The 22,850-nt window shown below is 36.8% G+C and overlaps 1 protein-coding gene across 1 annotated transcript; it reads left to right on the top strand.

The window, feature by feature from the left end:
* Positions 1 to 210: 210 nt before the first annotated feature.
* Positions 211 to 14,075, top strand: LOC102604378 (ER membrane protein complex subunit 7 homolog). Its single transcript, XM_006345570.2, has 7 exons — positions 211 to 406; positions 703 to 746; positions 5,780 to 5,888; positions 11,743 to 11,806; positions 11,897 to 12,013; positions 12,094 to 12,202; positions 13,768 to 14,075. Exons 1-7 carry the CDS (start codon positions 309 to 311, stop codon positions 13,860 to 13,862), a joined length of 636 nt encoding a protein of 211 aa, XP_006345632.1. The 5' UTR covers positions 211 to 308; the 3' UTR covers positions 13,863 to 14,075.
* The last annotated feature ends 8,775 nt before the right edge of the window (positions 14,076 to 22,850 follow it).

The raw sequence follows: 22,850 nt of genomic DNA, 5'->3' as shown, positions 1-22,850 counted from the left end.
AATCCATGTGGACGCACTTGGTTAACACACACTTGGAGTCAACATGTACTAATGAAAAGAGTGTCAAAAATGACACAGGACTGACATGAAGTCAATGAATAAAGCCTAGTTAAAGTGGGTAAAGTAAAAATTAGTGGCAACTTTAGGGGCCTAAAAGATATAGAGTCGTAAATAGGTGTTTTAAGTTAAAAGGGTATTATAATACTTTAAACATTCAAGTTATAGGTGATTCGCTTCTTCTCCAAAAATCTCTCCTTTGTATCTGTCAACGGTTCAACCCTATTGTATCTGCGCGAGTGATATTTTCAATGGCAGTGATGCATAGGTCGATGGCAATCTTTCTAACTCTAATCCAACTTGTTGCTTTATGTTCTCTACTTCCATCTTCACTCGCGTTCGCGTCGGGGTACTCTTTCTTCACTTCATAACTTCATTACCAAGCACTCCCTTTTCAGATCTGGATTTTTGGATCTGATTCTATATTGTATTTATATATATATATTCTTTAAAGTTTTCTCAACTAGTATATACTTTTACTCGAAAAATATTAAACTTAAATAATATATATATACTCATTATTTATCTATTTTGAGCCCAAACGAAACTCCATGTTTTTATGAGCTGTTGTAATTTCAAGTCTTGGTGTAGTGAATTGTTTAAGCTTGGTCTTTTATTGTTATGTTACTTTAATTGTTTTGGCAGGAGCACTGATGGTTATACTATTAATGGTCGAGTCAAAATTCCTGGTATGTACTCATTCGATTTTGCCCTTATCTCTACTTGGCTTGTTGATTGACAAGGTTGTAACTGTGATATAATTTACTTATTGTGGGAAAAACTTTTTCGGAGCTTAGCATTCTTATTCACTTTGGAACTTTGGTTGTGCTATTTAAAAGTCCTACTTCTTGTATATACTTGAACAAGGAGGACAGTGTTTGGCTATGGGGGCTAAATTGTTTGATTTAGTACAAGTTTTGCCTTCTACGAAGAGGACAGGCAAGTTGAGGATTAACTGGGAATCGGCTAGCAAGTCTGCTAACTTTTCCGCTGCATTTTCTAATACTTGCTAAATGGTCTATGCTGCATGAAAACAATAATTATCTAGGATCTTTGAAACAACCAAATATGTCGTGTTGTCTAAAGTATTCTAATTCTTAAAAACAAAACAGAAGCTCTATCTATGTAGTAAATGTGATCCAAAAACCTGACACTTTTGTTTGGATAAGGGGATAGGGGAATGTGTAGTGGAGGTGAAGTAAAACAGCACATAGAGTTATCTCTTTCTTTTAGTTCTTACTTTTGTTAGGTGTTAGTTTGCTTTTCATTTTGGTATTAGTTTACTTTTCAGTTAGGAAGCAAAGTTGAAGGATGAGTTAAAGTAGAGGAAGTCTACCGTTTGGACTTTTGATGGAGATGAGGAGGTGAATTTGTTTTATTCTACCCCGTATTTTATCTAATTTATGGCCTGAAGGATAAACGGATACGGAAAGTAGATTAGTGATTTTCTACACGTACCATTTCCCTTTATTTCTTGGACCAACTGCATGGGTTGGTGAATAAGGCAAAGTAAATTCAAGAAGTGGATAGTTGATCCTAGCATATAAGTAAGTGTAAAGACTATAAAAAAGGATGAAAAATATAGCATAATTATGGAAAGAACCCTCCATGGTCCGTCCAGGGTTGGGGTTTTGAGTCACCAAAAGGAAGTGGGAAAAGCCACTGTTGTCACTTAGGAAGGGGGAGGGCTTTACCATGTAAATAATAGTAGTAATAAATAAAAGACTAGAAAAAAGAAGGAAGCTTGGTGTTGGATGGTCATGCAATGAACGAGTCAAATGTTGTAATGTTGACTTGGTTTGTAGAAATTATAATTGGGTTATATGAGAAATCTTGTTGGAACTTGCAAGAGAAGACACATTTAACATCATTATATTACTGCATTCCAGAACCTAGTTTGCAAATGATTTAGATGATCAAACCAGAACATGACTCTTTGAAAAATTTGCTTTGGAAGTTCACCATGGAGGAGCAAGGAATATGACTATTCTATTCTTTGGATATGGAAATGGTGAGGCTAATTTAGATGGTTAAAGGGGCTAAGGCGTTTGCACTTAACGGAGGTCTTTATCTTAATCATTCAGATCTAAGTTATTAACTCTGTTTGGTTTTTACATTTGAATCTTATTCATTAAGTGTTTATTTTATGTTTCAACCACTTAATTGGTCTGAATAAATCCGAATGATTAAGATACGTAACAAAAGTTTAATATCATTAAAATGTCTGAGTAAAGACATAAAAGCACAACTGAAGTTGTTTCGAATTTTCAAAAAGACATCTTAACTTTGAGGATGTCCTATCACCCCACAAAAGTATTGAATATTTTTGTAAAAGGACCATTTTGACCCATTTTCTCATTATGTTTGTGAACACGCACATGATGCGCGTGAAGGTCCGTTTTTAATGCCAAAAACCATTAAAAGCTGCCACATTTAAGTTATTTTCTTTATTAATTATTTACTCCATTCAAATTCATCATCTTCCCCAACAAAAGAGTCATAGGTACTCTATGATGAAATGATGAAATCAACTCAATAAGGTAGGAATTCGTTTTAATTCCAATCGAAAAAGCTAATTTAAAGTTGTCCGAGGTTTCATTTCTTCTTAATTTCATGTAGTTTTGAGAACCCAAAAATCAAACCAAACTGTCAAATCAGTTGTTTTTTCGGGGAGGATCAACATCGACCTGAGACATGCCAGCTTCTGAACTTTGATCGGCGGCGACGGCGGCGAGGTCGCAAGATGTTTCCGAGACTTGTCCATTGAAGCTCGGGTATTATCAATCCATGGTTTGAAAACAAGCCCAATCGCCAGCCACTCAAAAGACATGGCTCCAAATACCACTACTATCGATTTCAACGAATTATTCTTCGCCATTGAAACCACAAGCAGCTTTTCCGATATACATGTTGATGAGGGATTTAGTTTGCAGCTGAAACGATTTGCTATTGTTACTATTCTAACCTGTTAATCTTCAATTCATTGTTTACTCCGCTAGTTCTCCAAGAAATTTGACCAACAAACATCAAAATTGTAGGAGATGATCTTCAACAATGCCTATGATTGAAGAAAATGATGAGAGAAACTAAGAAATGAAAAATGGAGAACAAGAGTTTTCTTTTTGAAATGATTTGGGTCGGGTCGGGTCGGATTTGAAGAAATTAATTTAAATTAAATTAATAAAAAAAGTGAGCACCACGCGCCTGTTCACAGTAGAGAAAATGGGTCAAAAATGGTCCTTTTACAAAGATATTCAATACTTTTGTGGGGTAATAGGACGCCCTCAAAGTTAAGGTGTCTTTATGAAAATTTGAAACAACTTCAGTTGTGCTTTTATGTCTTTACTCTAAAATGTTTACTGAAAGATTTCTACATAAATTAGTTCACCAATTCCACCCATTCACTGCTACCGCCGTCACCCAACATTATCAACTACCATTGTTGTAACCCACCATTATCAACACCAACCACCTACCACCACCATCTTCAGCAACAACCACAACCCCGACAATCACTACAATCAACTATTACCACCACTAATCACCATTACAATCATCACCACCAACCATTAATGCCACAATAACCACCAATCACTATTGACAATCACCAACAATAGTCACTATTATATATTATCAAACCACCATTATCATTCACCACCATCATTAGCTATTAACTATTAGCTGCCACCCTCAACCACTACTGACAACCATCACAATCACTACTAGTTGCTATCCACAACATCACCATTAGCCAATACCACCTAGTTGGCACCCACGACCACCACCGCTAACCATCACCACTACCAACTGCCGTATAGTTTATAAAAAGTATTTTATTGATATACTATTATATTAATTTAATATTTATTAATTTTAAATTGAGGAATTTTTTTTACATTTAGATGTTGAAAAACATACGGTCTTATTTATTTAGTATCTGGATCTTAATACAACATCTTAATATTTAAATGTGAATTCAAATTCAAATTCAAACATTTAAATCTTAATGCACATCTTAATGTTTAGACGTGTGTGTATTCAAATTCAGACGTCTTAATCTTAATAAAAATAAATGAGGCGTAAGAGCTTGTTTGGATTGGCTTTTCAGTTTTGACTTATAAGCCAAAAGTCATAAGTTAGAAATTCTAACTTATGGCTTATTTTTGTCATTTTAGCTGAAACTAAGTGCTTATAAGCACTTTTTTAACTTTTCCAAACACTATAAAACTGCTTAAAAGCTATCTATCTTTAAAGCACTTAAAATAAGCCAATCCAAACTGGATCTAAGTCTAATTATCTGATGATGGGCTGCTGAATTGGATTATAACAAGGGATAAAGTGATGTTCATAAAATCTTAAGGAACAGAGAGTGAGATATCAGCCCAATAGGACAACTCTTAAAAACTTGTCCAAAAAATCAGTCTTGTTGAACCTACAGTTAACTTTTCTCAAAAAAAAAAATCTGTCTTGTTGAACCCATTTCAGTTCCATCAAGCTATTGCATCAGATTTATTTGGGGATTTTTAATGAATAGAGGTACCTTAATTTCCATATATACAGTGTTAAAATAGACGTGATCTTGTCATAACATATACCTAAAATGTCCACGTTTAGACAGTTGGCACTGAGGATGTGTGGCTGAAACAAAGAAGCTTAATTTAGGAGAAAGTACAGCTTGTTGTCATAACTTTAGTGAAGTAGAAAAGCTGAACACTTTTACAGGGGAGGACACACTTAAAGGTCTGAAACATTCTACAATACAGTTGTTTGCTTGTCCTCCTATCAGCTTGCTTTTTTGTTGACTTCAGTTTGAAGGGCACTCATTATACATTTGAAGCCTCAGTTTCTTTGTGTTGATTGGAAAAGCTATCCTCTTTTTATCAATTCTATGCTTGAGCTAACTTAGACATATCTGTTGTTTAGGTGTAATGACTGGAATCTGAGTTGTGTCTGGGGACTTCTGTTTTTTTGGGACTATTTAGTGTGCTATGTAGTCATTACACTAGTAATACGAAAGTTCAGTAGTGTGGAAGGCAGATACCTTGTTTCTTTAATAAGACCAAAAATATCTGTATTGCTTTATTTCCAAAGAATGATTAAGGAACAGTTTTGAGCTCTAGTTCTATTCCAACCTGTTTGCTGCGATTGATGTTGCTTGTCACCCCTGTATCATAGTGTTTCCTTATCTCATTTTGTTTGATTAATTTGAGTGGTCAGATAGTAGAAATAGATGAGAAATTTTATAAGATCAAAGTTGGATAGAGTTTTATGACCCAGATACCCTGTTACAGTGTATAGAGAATTTGCATAAATAGTCAGGGCTTCTTCTTGTTTTTTGGTATGTAAACAGCCACAAGCTGTGGTATTCTGATTCTATAGTATTTACCAACTCAAAAAAAAAAGGATTGGTTTTATCTTTTGAAGCAAAATTATACTCAGAATGTTGTTGATGGAGAACAGACGTGGAAAGAAAATAAGATTTCGGTTTGGTCACAGTAAGAAGTTTGACTATCATTTGGCTTGAATGGAGTATATATTTTGGTTACATCTTCCTACTACTAATAGGGTTGAGCTTTTCTTTGTTTTGTTCTGTCACTTTTAGAATACAATGCTATAGTTCTCTTTGTGTTTAGAGGTGTACCTTGCACTTAAGTGTGCTTCAAATCCATTTCTTGATGTGTTATATCAGGTGTTAACATTTCTACCTTCTTTTGTGTGATAGGTTTTAGCTTAAAAGGATCTGGTTTGGCAGCTAAAGCATCAAATGTTAAAGTCATTCTCAATAGCGGCCAAAGAGTTACTTTCCTGAGACCTGACGGATATTTCTCTTTGTATCCTTCTTATATGTCCATGTATTTCCCAGCTTTGATATCAGAGAGGTCATTGTTGTTATTTTTGTTATTCCACTAGCATTTAACTGCTGCTCTGTCTCCGAAAGGAAGGCACTCCTTATGGTGTGATTCTTGTATTATTGCACTGGTTTGCCTGCTATGTTCTTCTCCAGAGGTTTCCTGAAATATATGAAATAATGGAACTAAGTTGTTTGTATTTCATGTGACATTCAACCAAGTTGCCCATCAAATTTGTCTGCTAATCTAGAATTTAATTTGATGCCTTTATTTGCCTTCTTTCTGTTGTTTGTTATCTCATCTAACAGTGTTATTAATAGCGCTCGTTTCAACGCTTAAAGTGTAAAGCAAGGCGAGGCGAGAGGGAACAGACAAGCTTGCTTCTTCAGCAGAAGAAGCGAGAAGAGACTTGATGCGTGAAGTATCACGTTTAAGCAAAAAAGCGAGAGTTTTGGAAATTCAATTGAAATAGGGGTTCTTCTTGGAGTGATGAAAGATATTAATGCTCCCAGGCATGAGTCCCAATTTAGCCAGTTTTAAGTTTACTTTAGTTTCCTTCCCTTTTTATTTTTTTTGGGGGTGGGGGGGGGTGGTGTTAGTTCTAAAGAAGAGAACATAATTTTCTATAGCACAGGTTTTAAGTCTTATGATATTACCAAATGTCAAGATGGTGTTTACACTTGGTACGAATGAGTGAAACACAGACATTTAATGAGGAGAGTAAAGGTTAGCTTTAAAGTCTTAAAGTGGTTGGTTGCAATCTTCATTGAAGCATCTAAAGTACTTGGGAATGTAATTGAGATTTGGTGTATGAAAGATCACTTATCAGAATTCTTCTGCACTCTTAAATACAACGAAAATGGTAGGTAACTTAGCTTCATAGCTATACAAGGGCAAAATAAATCCATCATCATCACTTCGGTGACTACAAACAGAGGTGGATGGGGGAGTATTGCACATAAAATTACTAGCTTTATACATAGCCCAGAGAAAACCGAGGATATTCAGGGAAGCAGAAAAGGACAACCAGAAAAAATAATATCATCCTTCAAAGAAGTGTGCAATGGCAGTAGATGGACAACGGAGGCGAAGACATAGAAATCATAGGGGGAACTACAACCTCTGAGAAGGACCTTTAGTGCAGATGCATCGTTGGAAAATTCCAAAACTCTTCACAGGATCCTCCGTTACTGAATGATGCCAGAAGATGACCTGCAACATTTGGCATTAACGTCTTTGCAATGTGATGGTCACTTTCTCTTCAAAATGCCCTAAAAAAAGTATCAGAGCATGTGTTGTCAGGAGAGAGGGCATGAAAGAAGATGAATTTGCTGGTGAAATGGTGGAAGCCAATGAAGGGGTACTAGCCAGTAGAAATTCAGCAAGATTGAGGTATGGATTAGGCTTCTAGGTCTTCCTCTAAATTTGTGGTCTGAAAAAGTTCTCCATCAGATTGAAGAACACCGGGGGATCTATCGAGACGGAGGAGGAGACCACTCTCGAAAACCACCTCCGCTGGGCTCGCATCAAGGTCCGTGGTGATAAAATGGAGGTTTCGAGAGAGATCAATTCATAGCCGAACTGTTAGCAGAGAGGCTTGAAAAGGTCATCCACAGTTTGGTTGATAGACAACAAACAACTTTCATCAAAGGAAGACAGATCATGTATGCAATTTTAATTGCGAATGAATGTGTGGAAAGCAGACCAACTCATAGCCAAACTGTTAGCAGAGGCTTGAAAAGGTCATCCACGGTTTGGTTGATAGACAACAAACAACTTTCATCAAAGGAAGACAGATCGTGTATGCAATTTTAATTGCGAATGAATGTGTGGAAAGCAGATAAAGAAGTAGCAGACCATATGCAAACTGGATATCGAAAGGTATATGATCACTTGAATTGGAATTTCCTCATTCATATGCTGCAGAGAATAGGATTTGACACAAGGTGGATCAGATAGATAAAGCACTGCATTAACATAGTTAGATTCTTTGTTTTAATTAACAGGAATACAAGTGGCTTTTTTCCATCTCTGAGGGGATGAAGACAGGGGGATCCCCTCCCCCCCTTCCTGTTTATACTAACTAATGGAAGGAAGGAGTAACATGCTTAACCCATCAAATGGGGGATGAATACAGTGTTTCCAGGTTGGCGAGAAAGACAACAGGGATATAACTCATCTCCAATATGCGGATGACACATTAGTATTTTGTGAACTAAAGGATGAACAAGTCTTGGTGCTGAGAGTTATTTTCATCAACTTTGAAGTTGTTTCTGGCCTACACATTAATTGGGGAAAAAGCTTCATCTACCCTATTTATGAAGTGGTACAGTTGTAGCATCTGGCAGAGACTTAGGTGGCAAAATAGGTGAACTCCCTACCATATATCTTGTGATACCTTTGGCTGCAAAAAGAAAATCCAAGGGAATGTGGAATGGAGTAGTGGAGAAATGTGAGAAGAAGCTGGTAAACTGGAAAAATCAGTACCTTCCTTGGGGAGGAAGACTGACTTTAGTAAATAGTGTACTTGATGCACTCCCCTCCTATATGATGTCTGTCTTTCCTATCCCTGCTAGTGTGCTCAAAAGACTAGATGCTGTGAGAAGGAATTTCCTATTAAAAGGTAGTGAAGACAAGAAGAAATTCACATTGTTAAATGGGTGGAACTGACAGTGTGCAAGAAAGGAGGCATGGACGCTAGAAATCTGAAGAAGCAGAACCAGAGCTTGATGATGAAGTGGTTATGGAAATTTGCTAATGGGGACAACATGCTACTGAAGGATGTCATCACTGCCAATTATGGAATGTCAGATGAATGGATGACAAACATGGTAGCAATCCTATATGGATGCACAATGTGGAGAGCAATCAGGAACTTGTGGCCACTTAAGCTATCCCGAACCAGAATCAAGGTTGGCAAAGGATTTAGGGCTCACTTTGGAATGACAAGTGGATAGGTAACACCCCCTTGAAGCAGGTGTATCCTGCATTGCTCTCTCTATGCCAACAACAACAACCTACAGTGGCTGCAATGTGGACTGGACAAGCTTGGAACTTACAACTCAGAAGACACTTAAATGATAGGGAGATGGAGATAATAGCCTCCTTCCACAATACAATGGCTGAATTTAACAACTTAACAATGGAAGGGGACAGACTGGTATGGCATAAGGACAACACATGCATGTTTTCAGTCAGTTGACCATATAAGGATTTGAATACATCTGAGGCTAAGGAAAAGGAATGGTCATGGAAGATGATCTGGAAAACAAAGAGTCCTTATAAAGTGAACTGCTTTACATGGCTTCTAGCTAAAGAAGCAGTGCTGACTCATGAGAACTTGAACAAGAGAAGAATCCATTTATACTCTAGATGTTTTCTGTGTGGGGAACAAAATGAGACAATCAACCATCTTTTTTTACACTGTATATGGACTGATCAGTTGTGGAAAATGTTCATACGTTTGAGGAGGATAGAGTGGGTGAAGCCAAGAGCTGGAACAAGGTTAATAATGCAGCCAAGAAGGAAGAAAGATGGAAAATTGTCCCTGCCTGCAGTTGGTGGCAGTTGGTGGACAGTGAGGAAGGCAAGGAACAAAAGATGCTTTGAAGACAAATAGAGAACCTACTGGAGTTTAAGATGAACTGCCTAGCCTTATATTATTTTTGGTATAATAAGAAATTAATAGCTCAAGCAGAAGATATTTTTGATGTTTTAGATCGTGTATAGGTGCTATAGTTGGATGAAAAGATGTAAGTTGTAATACTTTTTCAGGGTTGATGTAGTATACCTGTGGATATATAGACTAATATTATGATTCTCAAAAAAAAGATAGGGGTTCTTCTTCTTCTTCTTCGCGTTTATGTCCTGAAGCAAGTGGGGAACAGATAAGCGTGCTTCTTCAGCAAATGTAGTGAGAAAAAAAGGAGACTTGAGGCGCGAAGTGTCGCTTAAGCAAAAAAAAAAGTGAGGTTTGGAAGTTCAATTGAAATAAGGGTTCTTCTTCTTCTTCTTCTTCATAAGCGTTCCAAGAAACTGTCATCTACTGTTGGCCTAATATCATATCTAATATAGGAGAAAGAACAATTGGCGGTATTAAGAATGATATGTACTTGTTTGTTATATAAAATGCAGGGATTCATAAGAACCCAAGTTTAAGAAGCTTGAACAGGAGGTTTAGCGGAGAATGCTCGAGTATCTAGCCTAATTCAATTGAGAGAAAGAGATGGAATATAGAATTCAATAGAAAAACTTGTATTATCTCAATGAATGCCTCTGCTCAGTTCTGTTATAATGATTTATACAGAATTGATGAATTAGAATGTAATTGAGCTTGTAACTGCTCCTAACTAATCTTGTAACTAAATTCTAACAACTTTACTGACTAGGACTGCTGACGATTGTCTTCCAACTAACTTCTGGAATTCATGTAACAGTTGTTACATGTCAATGAGCTGACTTCACTTTAAAGCACCAGCTGTTTCAAACTTTCCTGAAAATTGAATTCCTTCTCCTTTTCTACTATTTATGATGAACCAAGAGACTAAAGTAGCAAGGTTTTGTAATTGGATTTCCCCTTAGAGATAGTGTTAAGAGATAACTTCTACCTGATATTTTGGCTGTTGAAGGAGATACAACAATAACAACAACATATCCAGTGTAATCCCACAAGTGGGGTTTAGGGAGGGTAGTGGGTACACAGACCTTAGCCCTACCTTGGAGGTAGAGAGGCTATTTCTGTTAGACCCTCGACTCAAGTAAAAGCATAACAAAAACGTTCGAAAAAAGAAATAACGGGAGTGAAGAAGCTGAGACAAAATGCTAAAGGAAGCATGACAAAGCATACTAAAAGAAAGAACAATCATTACAACACAATAATATGATAATTGAAGTGCAAGAAACATTAAAAAGGAACAAAAATGGAATAACAAGAAACTCCTTGAGTAATAGTGTAATACTACGACTACTAGTATGAAAAAATAAGCGAAATAGCTCTCAACTACCTAACTAACCGTCTATCCTAATCCATGTCCTCCATAACCTCCTATAACGTCATGTCCTCAGTAAGCTGAAGTTGTGTTATGACCTGTTTAATCACCTCTCTCCAATACTTCTTTGGCCTATCTCTACCTCTCCTATAACCATCCATAGCCACCTGTCACACCTCCACACTGGGGGCATCCGTTCATCTCCTCTTCACATGCTCGAACCATCTCAGCCTCGCTTACGACATCTTATCCTCCATCGAGCCCGTGCCTACCTTGTCGTGGATATCTTCATTTCTATTTTGTTGGAAATTGGCGAAACCATTATGCTGTAGTCTGGAGCTGAAGGAGCCCATTCGTCTTTTGGTTATGTGGCTGAACTGAATGATATCTGAAATGAAGTCTAGACTACAATGAGGCTGACAAAGGAGGGAAAGAGTGAAACTAGATAGCATGCAATATTTTTGATAACCATCTAGAAGCATGCAATGTTATGCTGATGGCTTAGCTATAGCACTATCTAGTAAGATTAATTATAAATTTGCAATAGGTTTCATAGATACTTCAAAGAATAACATGGGATTATAAAATAAATAAATAGATTATGCATGGTGTTGTCTGTCACGTGCTTGCTGCTAGCCATATGCTTAAGCATTGTTAGGCTTTAGACCTTTTTATCTGTTATGTCTTTTGTGGTCTCTCTTGTCATTAGCCTTTTTATTTACTTCATATGTTATCAGTAAGTGATCTTCGGGACCTTGCGTATAACTGTTGAACTAGACAGTCTATGCAAAGAGCATGAGAGGATTATTCTGTTCTCTTAGTATTTCTTTAACCCTAGTATTCCAAAGCCACGATGTGCCTGCAGGGACGCATCTCATAGAAGTATCTGCAATTGGCTACTTCTTTTCTCCAGTGAGCTTATTTTCCCACGATCTTTGCCTGATTCATCACCAATTCTTTGACAATGATTTTTTAGGCTAATAACCTTCTTCTGGCCTTCAGGTTCGAGTTGATGTCAGTGCCAGAAATCCTGGTAAGGTTCAAGCTGCATTAACTGAAAATAGGAGAAGCCTGAGTGAGCTGGTTTTGGAGCCACTGCGAGATGAGCAATATTATGAGGTCCGACCTTTTCTTTTCTCCTTATTTTCGCTTCCTCCTTTCTATTAATTTCCTAACTGATATGTGAATATTTCATGCAGATGAGGGAACCATTCTCTGTTATGTCTCTGGTGAAGAGCCCAATGGGTCTGATGGTTGGATTCATGGTGGTTGTAATGTTTTTGATGCCAAAATTGGTAGAGAATATGGGTGAGTGTAATCAATATTTTTCTACCATTGTCAAAACTAAATTGCATTGACATCCAGTAGGGCAGCGAATCCACAATTCAGTTCCAGTTATCCATCCGCAATGCTAGTTTGTTGTGTTTTCAGACAACACAACAATATGTAACCTCCTAGGGGACAACACCCCACAGTGATTATGATGTATATCTGTTCATGAGTTCATCCACCAGCATCTTACTTTTATTGAATTGGATAATGAATCTAATGAGTTATGAATGACGCTTGTCCATTTTCAAGCGTCAACTATGAATTTAGGATGGAATCCAAATCTAAAAAAGAGGGTGGTTATACTCCTTTAAGAAACATCAGTCGTTCATCCTTATAAACCTACCTGACCCCATCTGCCTCATAACATTTCTCTCTCTGTCTCTCTCTGTCTCTGAAGATTTCTTGACTCACAGTGACCTTCTAAATGCATTAATCTACCTTCATTTGGATTTGAGTGTTGCTTATATTACTAACTGCATGTTGTTTATATATCTATCTAATAAGTAGCATGTGCATCTTATGCGTTTCTGGATACCTGTTTGTGTAATATTTGTCTAAATCTGTGGCATTTCCATGGATCTGATAGAATTAACACGTCTCAGTTGTATATTGCACAAAAGAATTATATCCATAGATTTGTTTAAATTGTTCTTGAGCCATACCCCTCCTAGATCATAATTAGAGTTTGTTTGCTGTTTACCCCAGCTTCAAGTATCTCGAACCTTAGAATTAACAGCTATTTGCACACTGAAGGAAAAAAACTTTCTGATTTATGTATATGCTTTAGGGTTTTGCTTTAAAAGTAGGCTCATTAAGTGTGATGGCTGGGTTATTTTTCTCTCCGTCTCTGTCTCTCTCTCACACACATCTTTTATCTTTGGGTCTCTGGTAAGTGATGGCTTAAGGTTCTTATAGTACGACTTCTGCACAATATGATATGTGAAGATTTTGGAATTTAGTGTATGTGAGAAGAATGAAATTGAAGGAACAAGGAGACATGAAGAAGGTGGTCATGGAGGCAGATAGACGGTAGAGGAAGTAAAAAGCACTGTACCTATTTCTTTTGGGTCAAATATTTTTCTCAATTTAAAATTTTGTCCAACTATTATTATGCATAAAGGGCGGGTTATTCTTATATGTTTTCATAATTCCTATATTTCAATCCAACTCCTTTTAATCAATTTTGATCTGTGGAGATCTGTTCACTTGGTAATGCACTGTTTGCAATATTCCTACTGCCACTTTCGACCTTCTGGATCAGCAAAATCTCTTAGGTGATGTTCAGCCACCAGATATCATTGTTACCATATCAAGGCTATAAATGACTGAGTACTTACCAACCATTACTAATATTATACAGTAGAAGTACTTCTGTGCATTGGAAAAAGTAGAGCGACTGATGTGTGGGGAAACTTTGGTTGAAAATTTCTGGAAGTTTTCCGTATTAATACTCAAGTAGTTACCAGTTCATTCTCAGTCGACTGACAAAACATTAAGTATCTTTGGTTACACTGCTGATTGCACTTGTTTTTACGTGGCAGATCCTGAAGAAATTAGGAAAGCACAAGAGGAAATGAGAAGCCAAGGAGTTCCCAGTCTTTCAAGCTTGTTACCTGGGGCCCAAAGGAGCAACTAGTGATTTTATGAAGAACATTGAAGCTTTGCACTGATACATAAGAGAATTCACTTGCTGCCATTTTATGGAAAAGTTGAAATGATGTAGAACATTAGTTGCAACGATTCATCTCAGGCTGTATGTTTCTAATGACCATAAGTAGTTCCATTGTTAATCTTAAAGATCCTTTGTTCCCTTCTGTTAAAATATCAGATCTTTAAGTCACCGTTATCAGGTTTTGATGTGAATTTGTTTTTCCCCCATTTTGATGTAGATTATAAAAAGAAGTTGAGTACCTGGTAGTTTAGAACAGCTTTGGATTCGGTATCATGTATCCCCGTGCCGATTTATTCTTATTGTTGAAGTATTAGTATCTTTAGACATGATTATGCGGAGCTCTTGTTTTGTAGTTTGTGTAGGAAGATTGGACACAGACCAACCTTCTATCTACCTGTAACGATTCGAAATTGGATTATTATATATGGTGCCCCAGTAGGCAAAGTCAAATTCAAAATTACATATGATAAATAAGATTAGAAATGACTAAAGCGGAAGTAATGATAATACAAGAATGGACCCTTAGCATAGATATATACAAAATCGTACCAAATATACATAAAGAATCCAAAAGAGATTGAGAAAGACGAATATACAAAGGAACCAAGCCTAGACTTGGTGTCATCGGTCAAGAGCATCTAAAGTACATGAATAGAGCTATACAAAACATGTCTGTCTAACAAATAACAAAATACAGAAGGAAAGCAACAAAATGAGAGAAGATCAGCAGGGATGACTTGTAATAGGTGTTGTATCATAAAAAGATGAAAAAGTGTAGTATGGATATCAAAACACAGGTACTCAGTAGGCATCATAGGCCAACCGAGCTCAATAGACACTATATAATATAAAAATCATGATAATGCTAACACTATATATAAAAAATTACACTAGAAAAAACTCTACTCACAGGGAATGACGGCAGAGATTATGATAATAAGAGAAATCACACTCCATGTATGCATATTAGAGAATGCCATGTATTATGGAATGGTGCAATGCATATGTGATAGAAACGTAAAAGGCCTCGAAATTGCCTTGATGACCGCCTGTAGTCTCCTCAAGACATTCCGTAGATCTTCTACTACTCAACTACAGATGTAATAAAAGTTAAATTCAGAATTCAATTTGCAGACCGTCGGAATGTATCAACGTATGCTATTAAGATAAAAAGCCTAGGAATACTTTCAGACTGAGTAAAAGTAATACCTCTTTTAAAACCAGAAAATCAAAAAATTTAAGGGTAAAAATCTCTTCAAAGCTGAAATCCACCATAAATGGTACATTCATTAATAAAATCCCAATTTTCATCAATGAATTGGTAATACTGTCCCTCAAAGTCCAAATCAAGTCAAAACTGAGGTAGATTGGTTTAGCAACCGAAAACCAATATCTTTTTTGCCTTCATCTCATGTGATAATCCATTGAGAATGCAATACATATGAATGCATGTCAATAATAGGGTATACAAATAATTACACGTATCAATCATGCAAAATATGGTAAAACACCCTTCATAAAATGTATACACGTAGTCCAAATTTAAGGCCTCAGACCCATAATCTCAACAAAAGAGATAAATACAATTATCAAAAGTAAAATCACAGAAATACACTAAACGAGCAAGCGACAACTTCTATAACTACGTTTAAATTCCCCTAAATCATTGTAAGGATTCTATCCTAATCACATCAAGGCTAAGAACAATCTAAACTAAGGCCTAAAGCTAAAGAACAACCCCAAAATCTGGTCATAATTCTACTCTAAATACATTCTAACGATCATGAAACTCATAATATGTAGAATAAAATACATTCTAACGATCATGAAACTCATAATATATAGAATCTAACTACGCTAGGTCTAAAGAAAGAAAATTGTAACCTACCTAAATGCCGAACCACAAACACGAACCATCACTCGAAAGCTTTCCCCTTTGAAAGAGCCTCAAATTGTTGCCATGCTAAAAACATAATCTACACATCAATATGGGACTAACAGTACCCATATCGATGACACGAAAGTCAGATAAAAAATTGGGTCAAAGTTGTCCCTTGTAGATTGACAATAAAATAGAAAACTAACTGTGCCATTATGTTCCCCTTGAGGTGAGGATCACATGCCCAAATTGAGTGAAAATGAGGGTGAATTCAGGCCTCAAATGGTCCAAAAATCTTACTTTAAAGAATGAAAAAAACGAGCTTAAAGAGACCCATTTCAAGAGAGAACTACTGAATTAAAGCCTAAACGTGTAGTAAAAATTAAAGGGGAAGAGTTTTACCTTAGAATTACAAGAAATGGGGGAGAAATACCTTAGTTGATCTTCAACAATGGAGTATATGTCTTCACTAACTTAGAAATAAAAGAGAAGAGGCTTTAAATACACTCAACAATCGTTGCTCCTGCAGACTTTTGTCGCAGGTGTGACATGGTAAGAGCAGAGGATAATAATTTTCTCCAGCTCCGTCGGAGAATCCATAAGCTCGTAGTGATGACGAATTGCAGTTGAAGCGGGTAACTCTGCAGCCAGTGACGGATCCAGAATTTCCATTAAGGGGGTTCGAAAAAAAGAGTAGTGCCTAAGATTTGATTTTAGAACCTCAAAGTGAGTTTTGAACAACTCAACCACTAAGTCAATCTCTAATCTTGTATTCAGGAGGTTCAAAATCAATATATTAATATAAAAATTCTTAAAAATACCTTAAAAATACCTTAAATATACAATGTAAGTTTTTGCCGAAGGGGTTCGGGTGAACCCCCTCGGCAACCTCTAGGTCTGCCCCTGTCTGCAACAATGGAGATTGTTGACATCACCAGCCATCGCTGGTACAAATGCTCTTCACTGAAGCAGCTCCGCGAAGCGAGCCAAGCTTCGCGGGAGCATGGCTGACGTGGCTCTTCACCAAAGTAGTTCTGTCAAAGCGAGCCAAGCTCCATGGGAGAAGCTACATAAGCACCTACTATATTAGTGTTGCGCCAAAATTGCACACGCAGGTTTACATGGTCAAACAAGTATTATAGTGACTCTAGCGAGTCTGATTATCGAACTGAAAAGACTTTTGACTAGTAAATATCTAATTTGACTTTCAATTATAATTACGTGCAAGTGTGTAAAAAGAGTTTGAATATGATTTTTAAGTATAATATTTCAATTAACATATAAATAAAACTAAGTAACAACGATTTCAGTTCAAACTGTGGTTGTAATCAATATTGGAGAAATTCCACGTCAACAACTATCATGTGAATTCATGTGAAGTGTTTTCAACCTTAGATTTTTCTTGGTTATCGATTTTTTGACTTACGAGGTTAATAATATGTTTATGGTATTTCGAGCCTCTAACCATCTACCAAACGTGGACACCTAACTACATCGTTGAGCGGGAATAAGTGAACCAATTTTGAAGTATTACATTATCTTCCCTGTTTCTCAGCCAAGTGAGGCAAGCTAGGTATATCCCTATCCTAGATGCAAATCAAACCTTCTTTTTAGTGAAAAATGATCCCACTCCTAATATTTTGTGCTCTATGTTTCAACCCATATACCGAGTTCAATGCGGGAAAATAGATGTATTTCAATAGTGATCAAACATCAAAATAAAGAGAATAAGAATATAAGAACAACCTGTATTGATAACCAAACTTCCTCTAAAGTTTCATACTCCACAATCATTCGTAGTGTAACCCTATAAATATAGGATGTAATCACTCATAATTGGATTCACAAGTTTTTATTCTTTGAAATACATTAAAGAATTAAAGAGTAGAAAAGAATCCTAAAACTCATGTCTCCGTATGATGACCCTCTAGGTCATTTTCTTCGTTTACCCATAGTTTCAACATTATAACTTTTCTATAGCTGCCCAAGTCATTTATCACTTGCTGAGACTAATAGTTCGGTTACCGGATCGTTTGCTTGATTTTTATGTAGGTTTTCTTTTTGTTTTGGAGCTTTTGCATTTTGATTGGTGGACTTTGATTAAACTTTAGGTAAACGACCTTGAGATGCGGTTTTGATGAATTTGTTAGCTCTGGAACGTCAAGTTTTTTCTAGAAAGACCTTTGGTTTCGAGGTTTCTTGACTGATTTTGAGCTACCTTGTGAATTTTAGATAGAATAGAGCTTGGGTGTGAAACCCACTCTTTGTCGAGATGACATCCGTTGAAAGTTTTGACAATTCCATTGAGTTTGGAATGTCATTTTCAGTTGGGTAGCATATTTGATTTGCGTTGGTGAGATCCCGAACTAATTCTGAAGGTTTGATTGAAACTTGAAATTTTAATCTCAAGAGTTGATACATCAACTGATCGTTTGGCCGCTCTCACGGAGAAGGGTTCGCTCCAGCAAAGCCACTCCTACAAGGCTGGCCACGTCAGATGACCACACTCCTACAAAGCTTAGTCGCTTTGGCAACCTCACGCCTGTGAAGCTGGGTTCACTCTTGCGGAGTAAGTTAACCCTGTTGACCTCCACACCAATGAGGTATTTTCCGCTCCTGCTGCGCTACTCCTACAACGTCGGGTCCATCAGAGCGGCGTTAAAAGTGATTAAATTTCCATCATCCTTCTCTATTTTTCATTTTGAAGAAGGGAGTGTTGAGATTTTTCTTTTTTGGGCAATTTTTGTGGAAAATCCTTGCATTGAGCTGAGAGTTGCTTGAGGATGTCGTAAGGATCGATATTCTCGCTTCTAAACCTGTAAGTTCCCATTAAATTCATCAATTTCAGCTAGAAATAGGTTTCATGGCCTAATTTAATTGTTCGGTAGTTTTAGCCGGTACAACTCAAATTGTGTCCATTTTGGGGGCATAAGTTCATTTAGCTAGTTAGAACCTATATAATCAATTTTATGATTCCTTGTGCGGTTTCACAATGTCATTTTAGACCCGATTTTGGTTATTGCAATTTGAATGTCAAAATAATCATATTGATGTCGAGATCACTATTATGATAATATGAAATTATTTGGAGGCTTCTCAGAAGGGAAAAGCCTCGTTACAAAGTTTTGGAGAGCCCTTATTTGTCTTCGAGGTAGGCTACGACTTACTATTCTTAGACCTTGCTTTTTTATTGTTATAGCATGGTGATTTGCTCAATGTTGGGATGATATTTAGCATAATTACTTGTTGTTTTCGTTATTAAATTGATTTCACATTATATTGGTTGTTTCGGGTAAAATCCATATTGATCTTGATTAGTGTGATGTTATGTTTGTTCCCTTGAGTTGTGAAACAATTAGAATGACCTTATTTTTGAGGTTGGTGACCTTATTATAGGATTGACTAGTATTTGCCTTAGATGTTGGCTTTTGTGGCATGTGGGGCTTGGTTTGGGGATGAATTTAGGTTACCTACAACCATTCGAGCTAGGTTGTCACCTTCGGGCAACCCTGTTAGTATGTGTGACCGGTTTGCTGTAGGGAGATGACTACCTAGACTCATTCAGGACGCTACTACTCTTAGTGATATACCTGACTCGAGGTGAGATTTTGGGAAGGACTAGCCATTTCGATGAAAGATTCAAGGGTGTGCTAGGTCCGATAAGGTTTTTCGATATAAGATTTTGGGAAGGTCTAGTCATTCCGATGTAAGATTTCAGGGTGTGCTAGGGTCCAATAAGACTATTTTATGTAAGAGTTTGGGAAGGACTAGTCATTCTGATGTAAGATTCTGAGGTGTGCTAGGCTCTGATAAGGCTTTTGATGTAACATTACGAAAGATGCTAGGTTACATGGTGTTATCCCGATGTCAGATTCCGAGACGATATTTTTATTTATCACTGAGTTATGCCTTGTGGTGAAGCTATTGTGTGTGCCGCTGAGCTTATGGGGGTTCAACCGAGTTATTGATTGTGTGATTATTCCTATTATGTCTTTGTTTATGGCTTCTAGGCTTATTGGGGTCCAATTAGGGTTTAGATAACTTTATTGCTTCCGTTATTTACCTTATCATCTTGACTATGATTCCTGTCAAGCTATGCCTTTACAATTACCTAATTATCTTGTCATTTACTCGCTTAATATTATGTTATTCAGATTAAGACTCGAACCATGTTATTTTAGTACCATTCCGATCCGATAGTATTCAGTATGAAACGGAATTGTTGAACCGATACTCGAAATGAGATGATACCATAATTTGGTATCGATATCGATTGGTACCGGTTGATCCAGATTCTGATTTTAAGTAACTAGTCCTGGACACGTATAACACCCGGAAAACTAGTAGGTGAAACTAGAGCCTTACGTGAGACTTTTAGAGTTTGATGTGTGGGTTAGAATCGTAAAATGGCTTCCCGTACTTAGGATGAAGAGTTTAGGGGTTAAACGTCAAGGTACGACTCCCCAAGGACCAACCAAGGGTCGTTGAGGAGGACCCTAAAGCCTAACCCCAAATCTGCCCAAATCTGCCCAAATTTGGTGACCTACGGATGGGACATGGTCGTGGGTCAAGGGCTATGATGAGGAACTGCAAGCCATGAACCACGGCTCTGCAACACTCCCCGTGGACCCACCCACGGTCCGTGGGGCTAGGTCGTAGGTCATGTTTGTAGGCTGGCCTCAAATTCAGCCAAAGGTAAGGTCTTTTAGGTAATTTCCTCTTTAGTTAGTTTATTGTAAGGTCGTTTTATATTATTTTAATAGACCTATGTAAGGGTTTTTAAACCATTAACTAACCCATATACCTCATAAATCCCAAGACCTCAAGTTCATAACTAACTTTCCCCCAAAAAACTCTCTCTAGAACACCAAAGAAGAAGAAGAAGAAGATCAAGTTAGGGCTTGAAGAAGGAGGCTTTTTCACACGAATTTGTTGGATTTCTTCAATTAAGGTATGGTAGTCTTTAATTCATGGATAGCTTTCATCCATGGAGTCCTCAAACTCTCAATTCCAAAGTTAGAAAGTCTCCAAAACCTAGGGTTTTCACTCCAAGTCATGGATTCTTTCTAAAAACGTTTTTATGATTTAATTATCTTATATTGTGATTGAATTGTTGTTTTATGGTGGTTTTATAATAAAATCTCCCATGAATCCATGAATTACCCTAATTTCTCAAATTGGATCTTAAAGTGTGGGTAGTGATTGATATTAGTAGAATGTTATAGAATCATGAATATAATGAATTGATTACTTGAATTATGTATTAATTGAGGAATTTCTATGATTTTGATGTTGAATTTCCTCCAAGAACCCATGAACCCCCATGACCCCAATTTGTGACTTTGTGATGTGGGTGAATTGTGGTGAGATGAATATTATGAGAGTATGTTGTATTAGTTGAGTTATTTCAATCATGTTGTCTTCCATGTTTAGTGTAGTAACCCTAAATGTGATTGGTTGAATGTGATCCTTGATATAAGAGGGGTAAAACATGAGACTTATGCCTAATTGTGGCTTCATGTGTATACTTTATGAACGTGATTATAATCCAAATTATTGTGTTGTTGAAAGGTCAATATCACATACACACTTATACATGATTATTCCATGATTATTGGCTATATTATTGTGTTGATTGAAGGTTCATTCTCATAAACACATAATGAGCATAATGTGAAAGTTTCTCACATATTGAAGATTCTAGGTTGAAAGTTAGTTCTCACCTAATTGAATCTAACATGAAGATATGGACTATGAAAGTTTATTCTCACGCATGATCTAATAAGCTATCCTAATGAAACAAGTTAGGATTCAATAAATACTTCATGGGAATTATGCTTAGCACCGAGTGGATATTGAAAATGAAATAGAGGCTCTCCCGTCTAAAAGGACAGGTTTGTAATATTGATCTCATGAGATGGAAGCTCCCCCGTTAAGTAAGGTTGGATTTCTAGAATCAATCTCCTTATCCCATAAACTACGTGCCCCCGTAGGTTATTTAGCTATTGGATCCACCAAAAATATAATACATTTTAGTTCTACCTAAGGCAAGTAGGACACCCCTTTTCGGTGTGGGGCATACACCGAATTTCATGCAAACTCACATGATCTATGTCGGTTAAAGCTAATTCCCACAAGGTCAAGTCTAGGATGAACTATAGCTATTCAAGAAGTACTACTTAGTGTGAGTTGGGTATGGGACTTCATCTATGCATTGCACAAGTAAGCTAGCTATGGTAGGTTCCTCTTTTGTCATGACGACTCATGTAATGAATGTGCTTGGGTATAAATGGCAATTTCATTTGATGTGAAGGATACTTGTAATGTTCTATGCTAACTTGGATTGTTGCTATAAGTTGCTTTCCTTGATATAGTTGACTAAAAGTGTATGCTAACTTGGATTGTTTCTATAAGTTGTTTTCCTTGATATAGTTGACTAAAAGTGATTGTTTCCTAGTCTACGAGAAATAGGCTAAGAATGAGATTAAAAGATGGTAAACATGAATGCGGGTCTAAAGTGACTTGCTTAGTATGGGTGGGATTATAGGATCTTATCCATACATTGCACAAGCTTGCCTTGAGGTGGCTCATGAAGTGTTTCTCTCATGTCATGCTAAAACTAGATTGTATTGACTATGTATATGTCCTAAATGGTATTTCTTATGCTCACTAGCTGTGATTGTTGTCTACCATGTTATAGTCTATGTCTTGTCATGATGTCTCTTATGCTTATGACTTGTGTTTTCACACTACTTTCCAAATGATGGTTTAAACAAATAAAGTGTATGCATTCAACTAAAATGTCCCTTTTAGCATGATTTCTAAGGGTTTTATACATGGCTATCATACTTAGTACATCTTTGTGCTAACCCATATTTTTTCTACATTTTTCACAAAGTGTAGGGTTTGGCGATATCGACTTCCATCCTCGTGGCTAGGATCATAGTAGATCAAGAAGAAGAAGTTTGGTAAGTCCTCATAGCATTCGAGGGCATGACCATTATGTCATTTAAGTCTTTCATTTTATGTTTAGAGCTTTTTGTATGGGCTACGTCCCAAAAATTTATTCAATT

The sequence above is a fragment of the Solanum tuberosum genome, unplaced genomic scaffold (assembly GCF_000226075.1).
Source record: "Solanum tuberosum cultivar DM 1-3 516 R44 unplaced genomic scaffold, SolTub_3.0 scf00070, whole genome shotgun sequence".
NCBI classification, from domain to species: domain Eukaryota; kingdom Viridiplantae; phylum Streptophyta; class Magnoliopsida; order Solanales; family Solanaceae; genus Solanum; species Solanum tuberosum.
This window is presented reverse-complemented; position numbering and strand designations above follow the sequence as displayed.

Coding starts and splice junctions, on each gene's coding strand:
- LOC102604378 (XM_006345570.2), top strand. CDS start 309: ATGGCAGTGATGCATAGGTCGATGGCAATCTTTCTAACTCTAATCCAA. Junction 5,889..11,742: donor CCTGACGGATATTTCTCTTT/GTATCCTTCTTA, acceptor AGTATTCCAAAG/CCACGATGTGCCTGCAGGGA. Junction 12,203..13,767: donor AAAATTGGTAGAGAATATGG/GTGAGTGTAATC, acceptor TTTACGTGGCAG/ATCCTGAAGAAATTAGGAAA.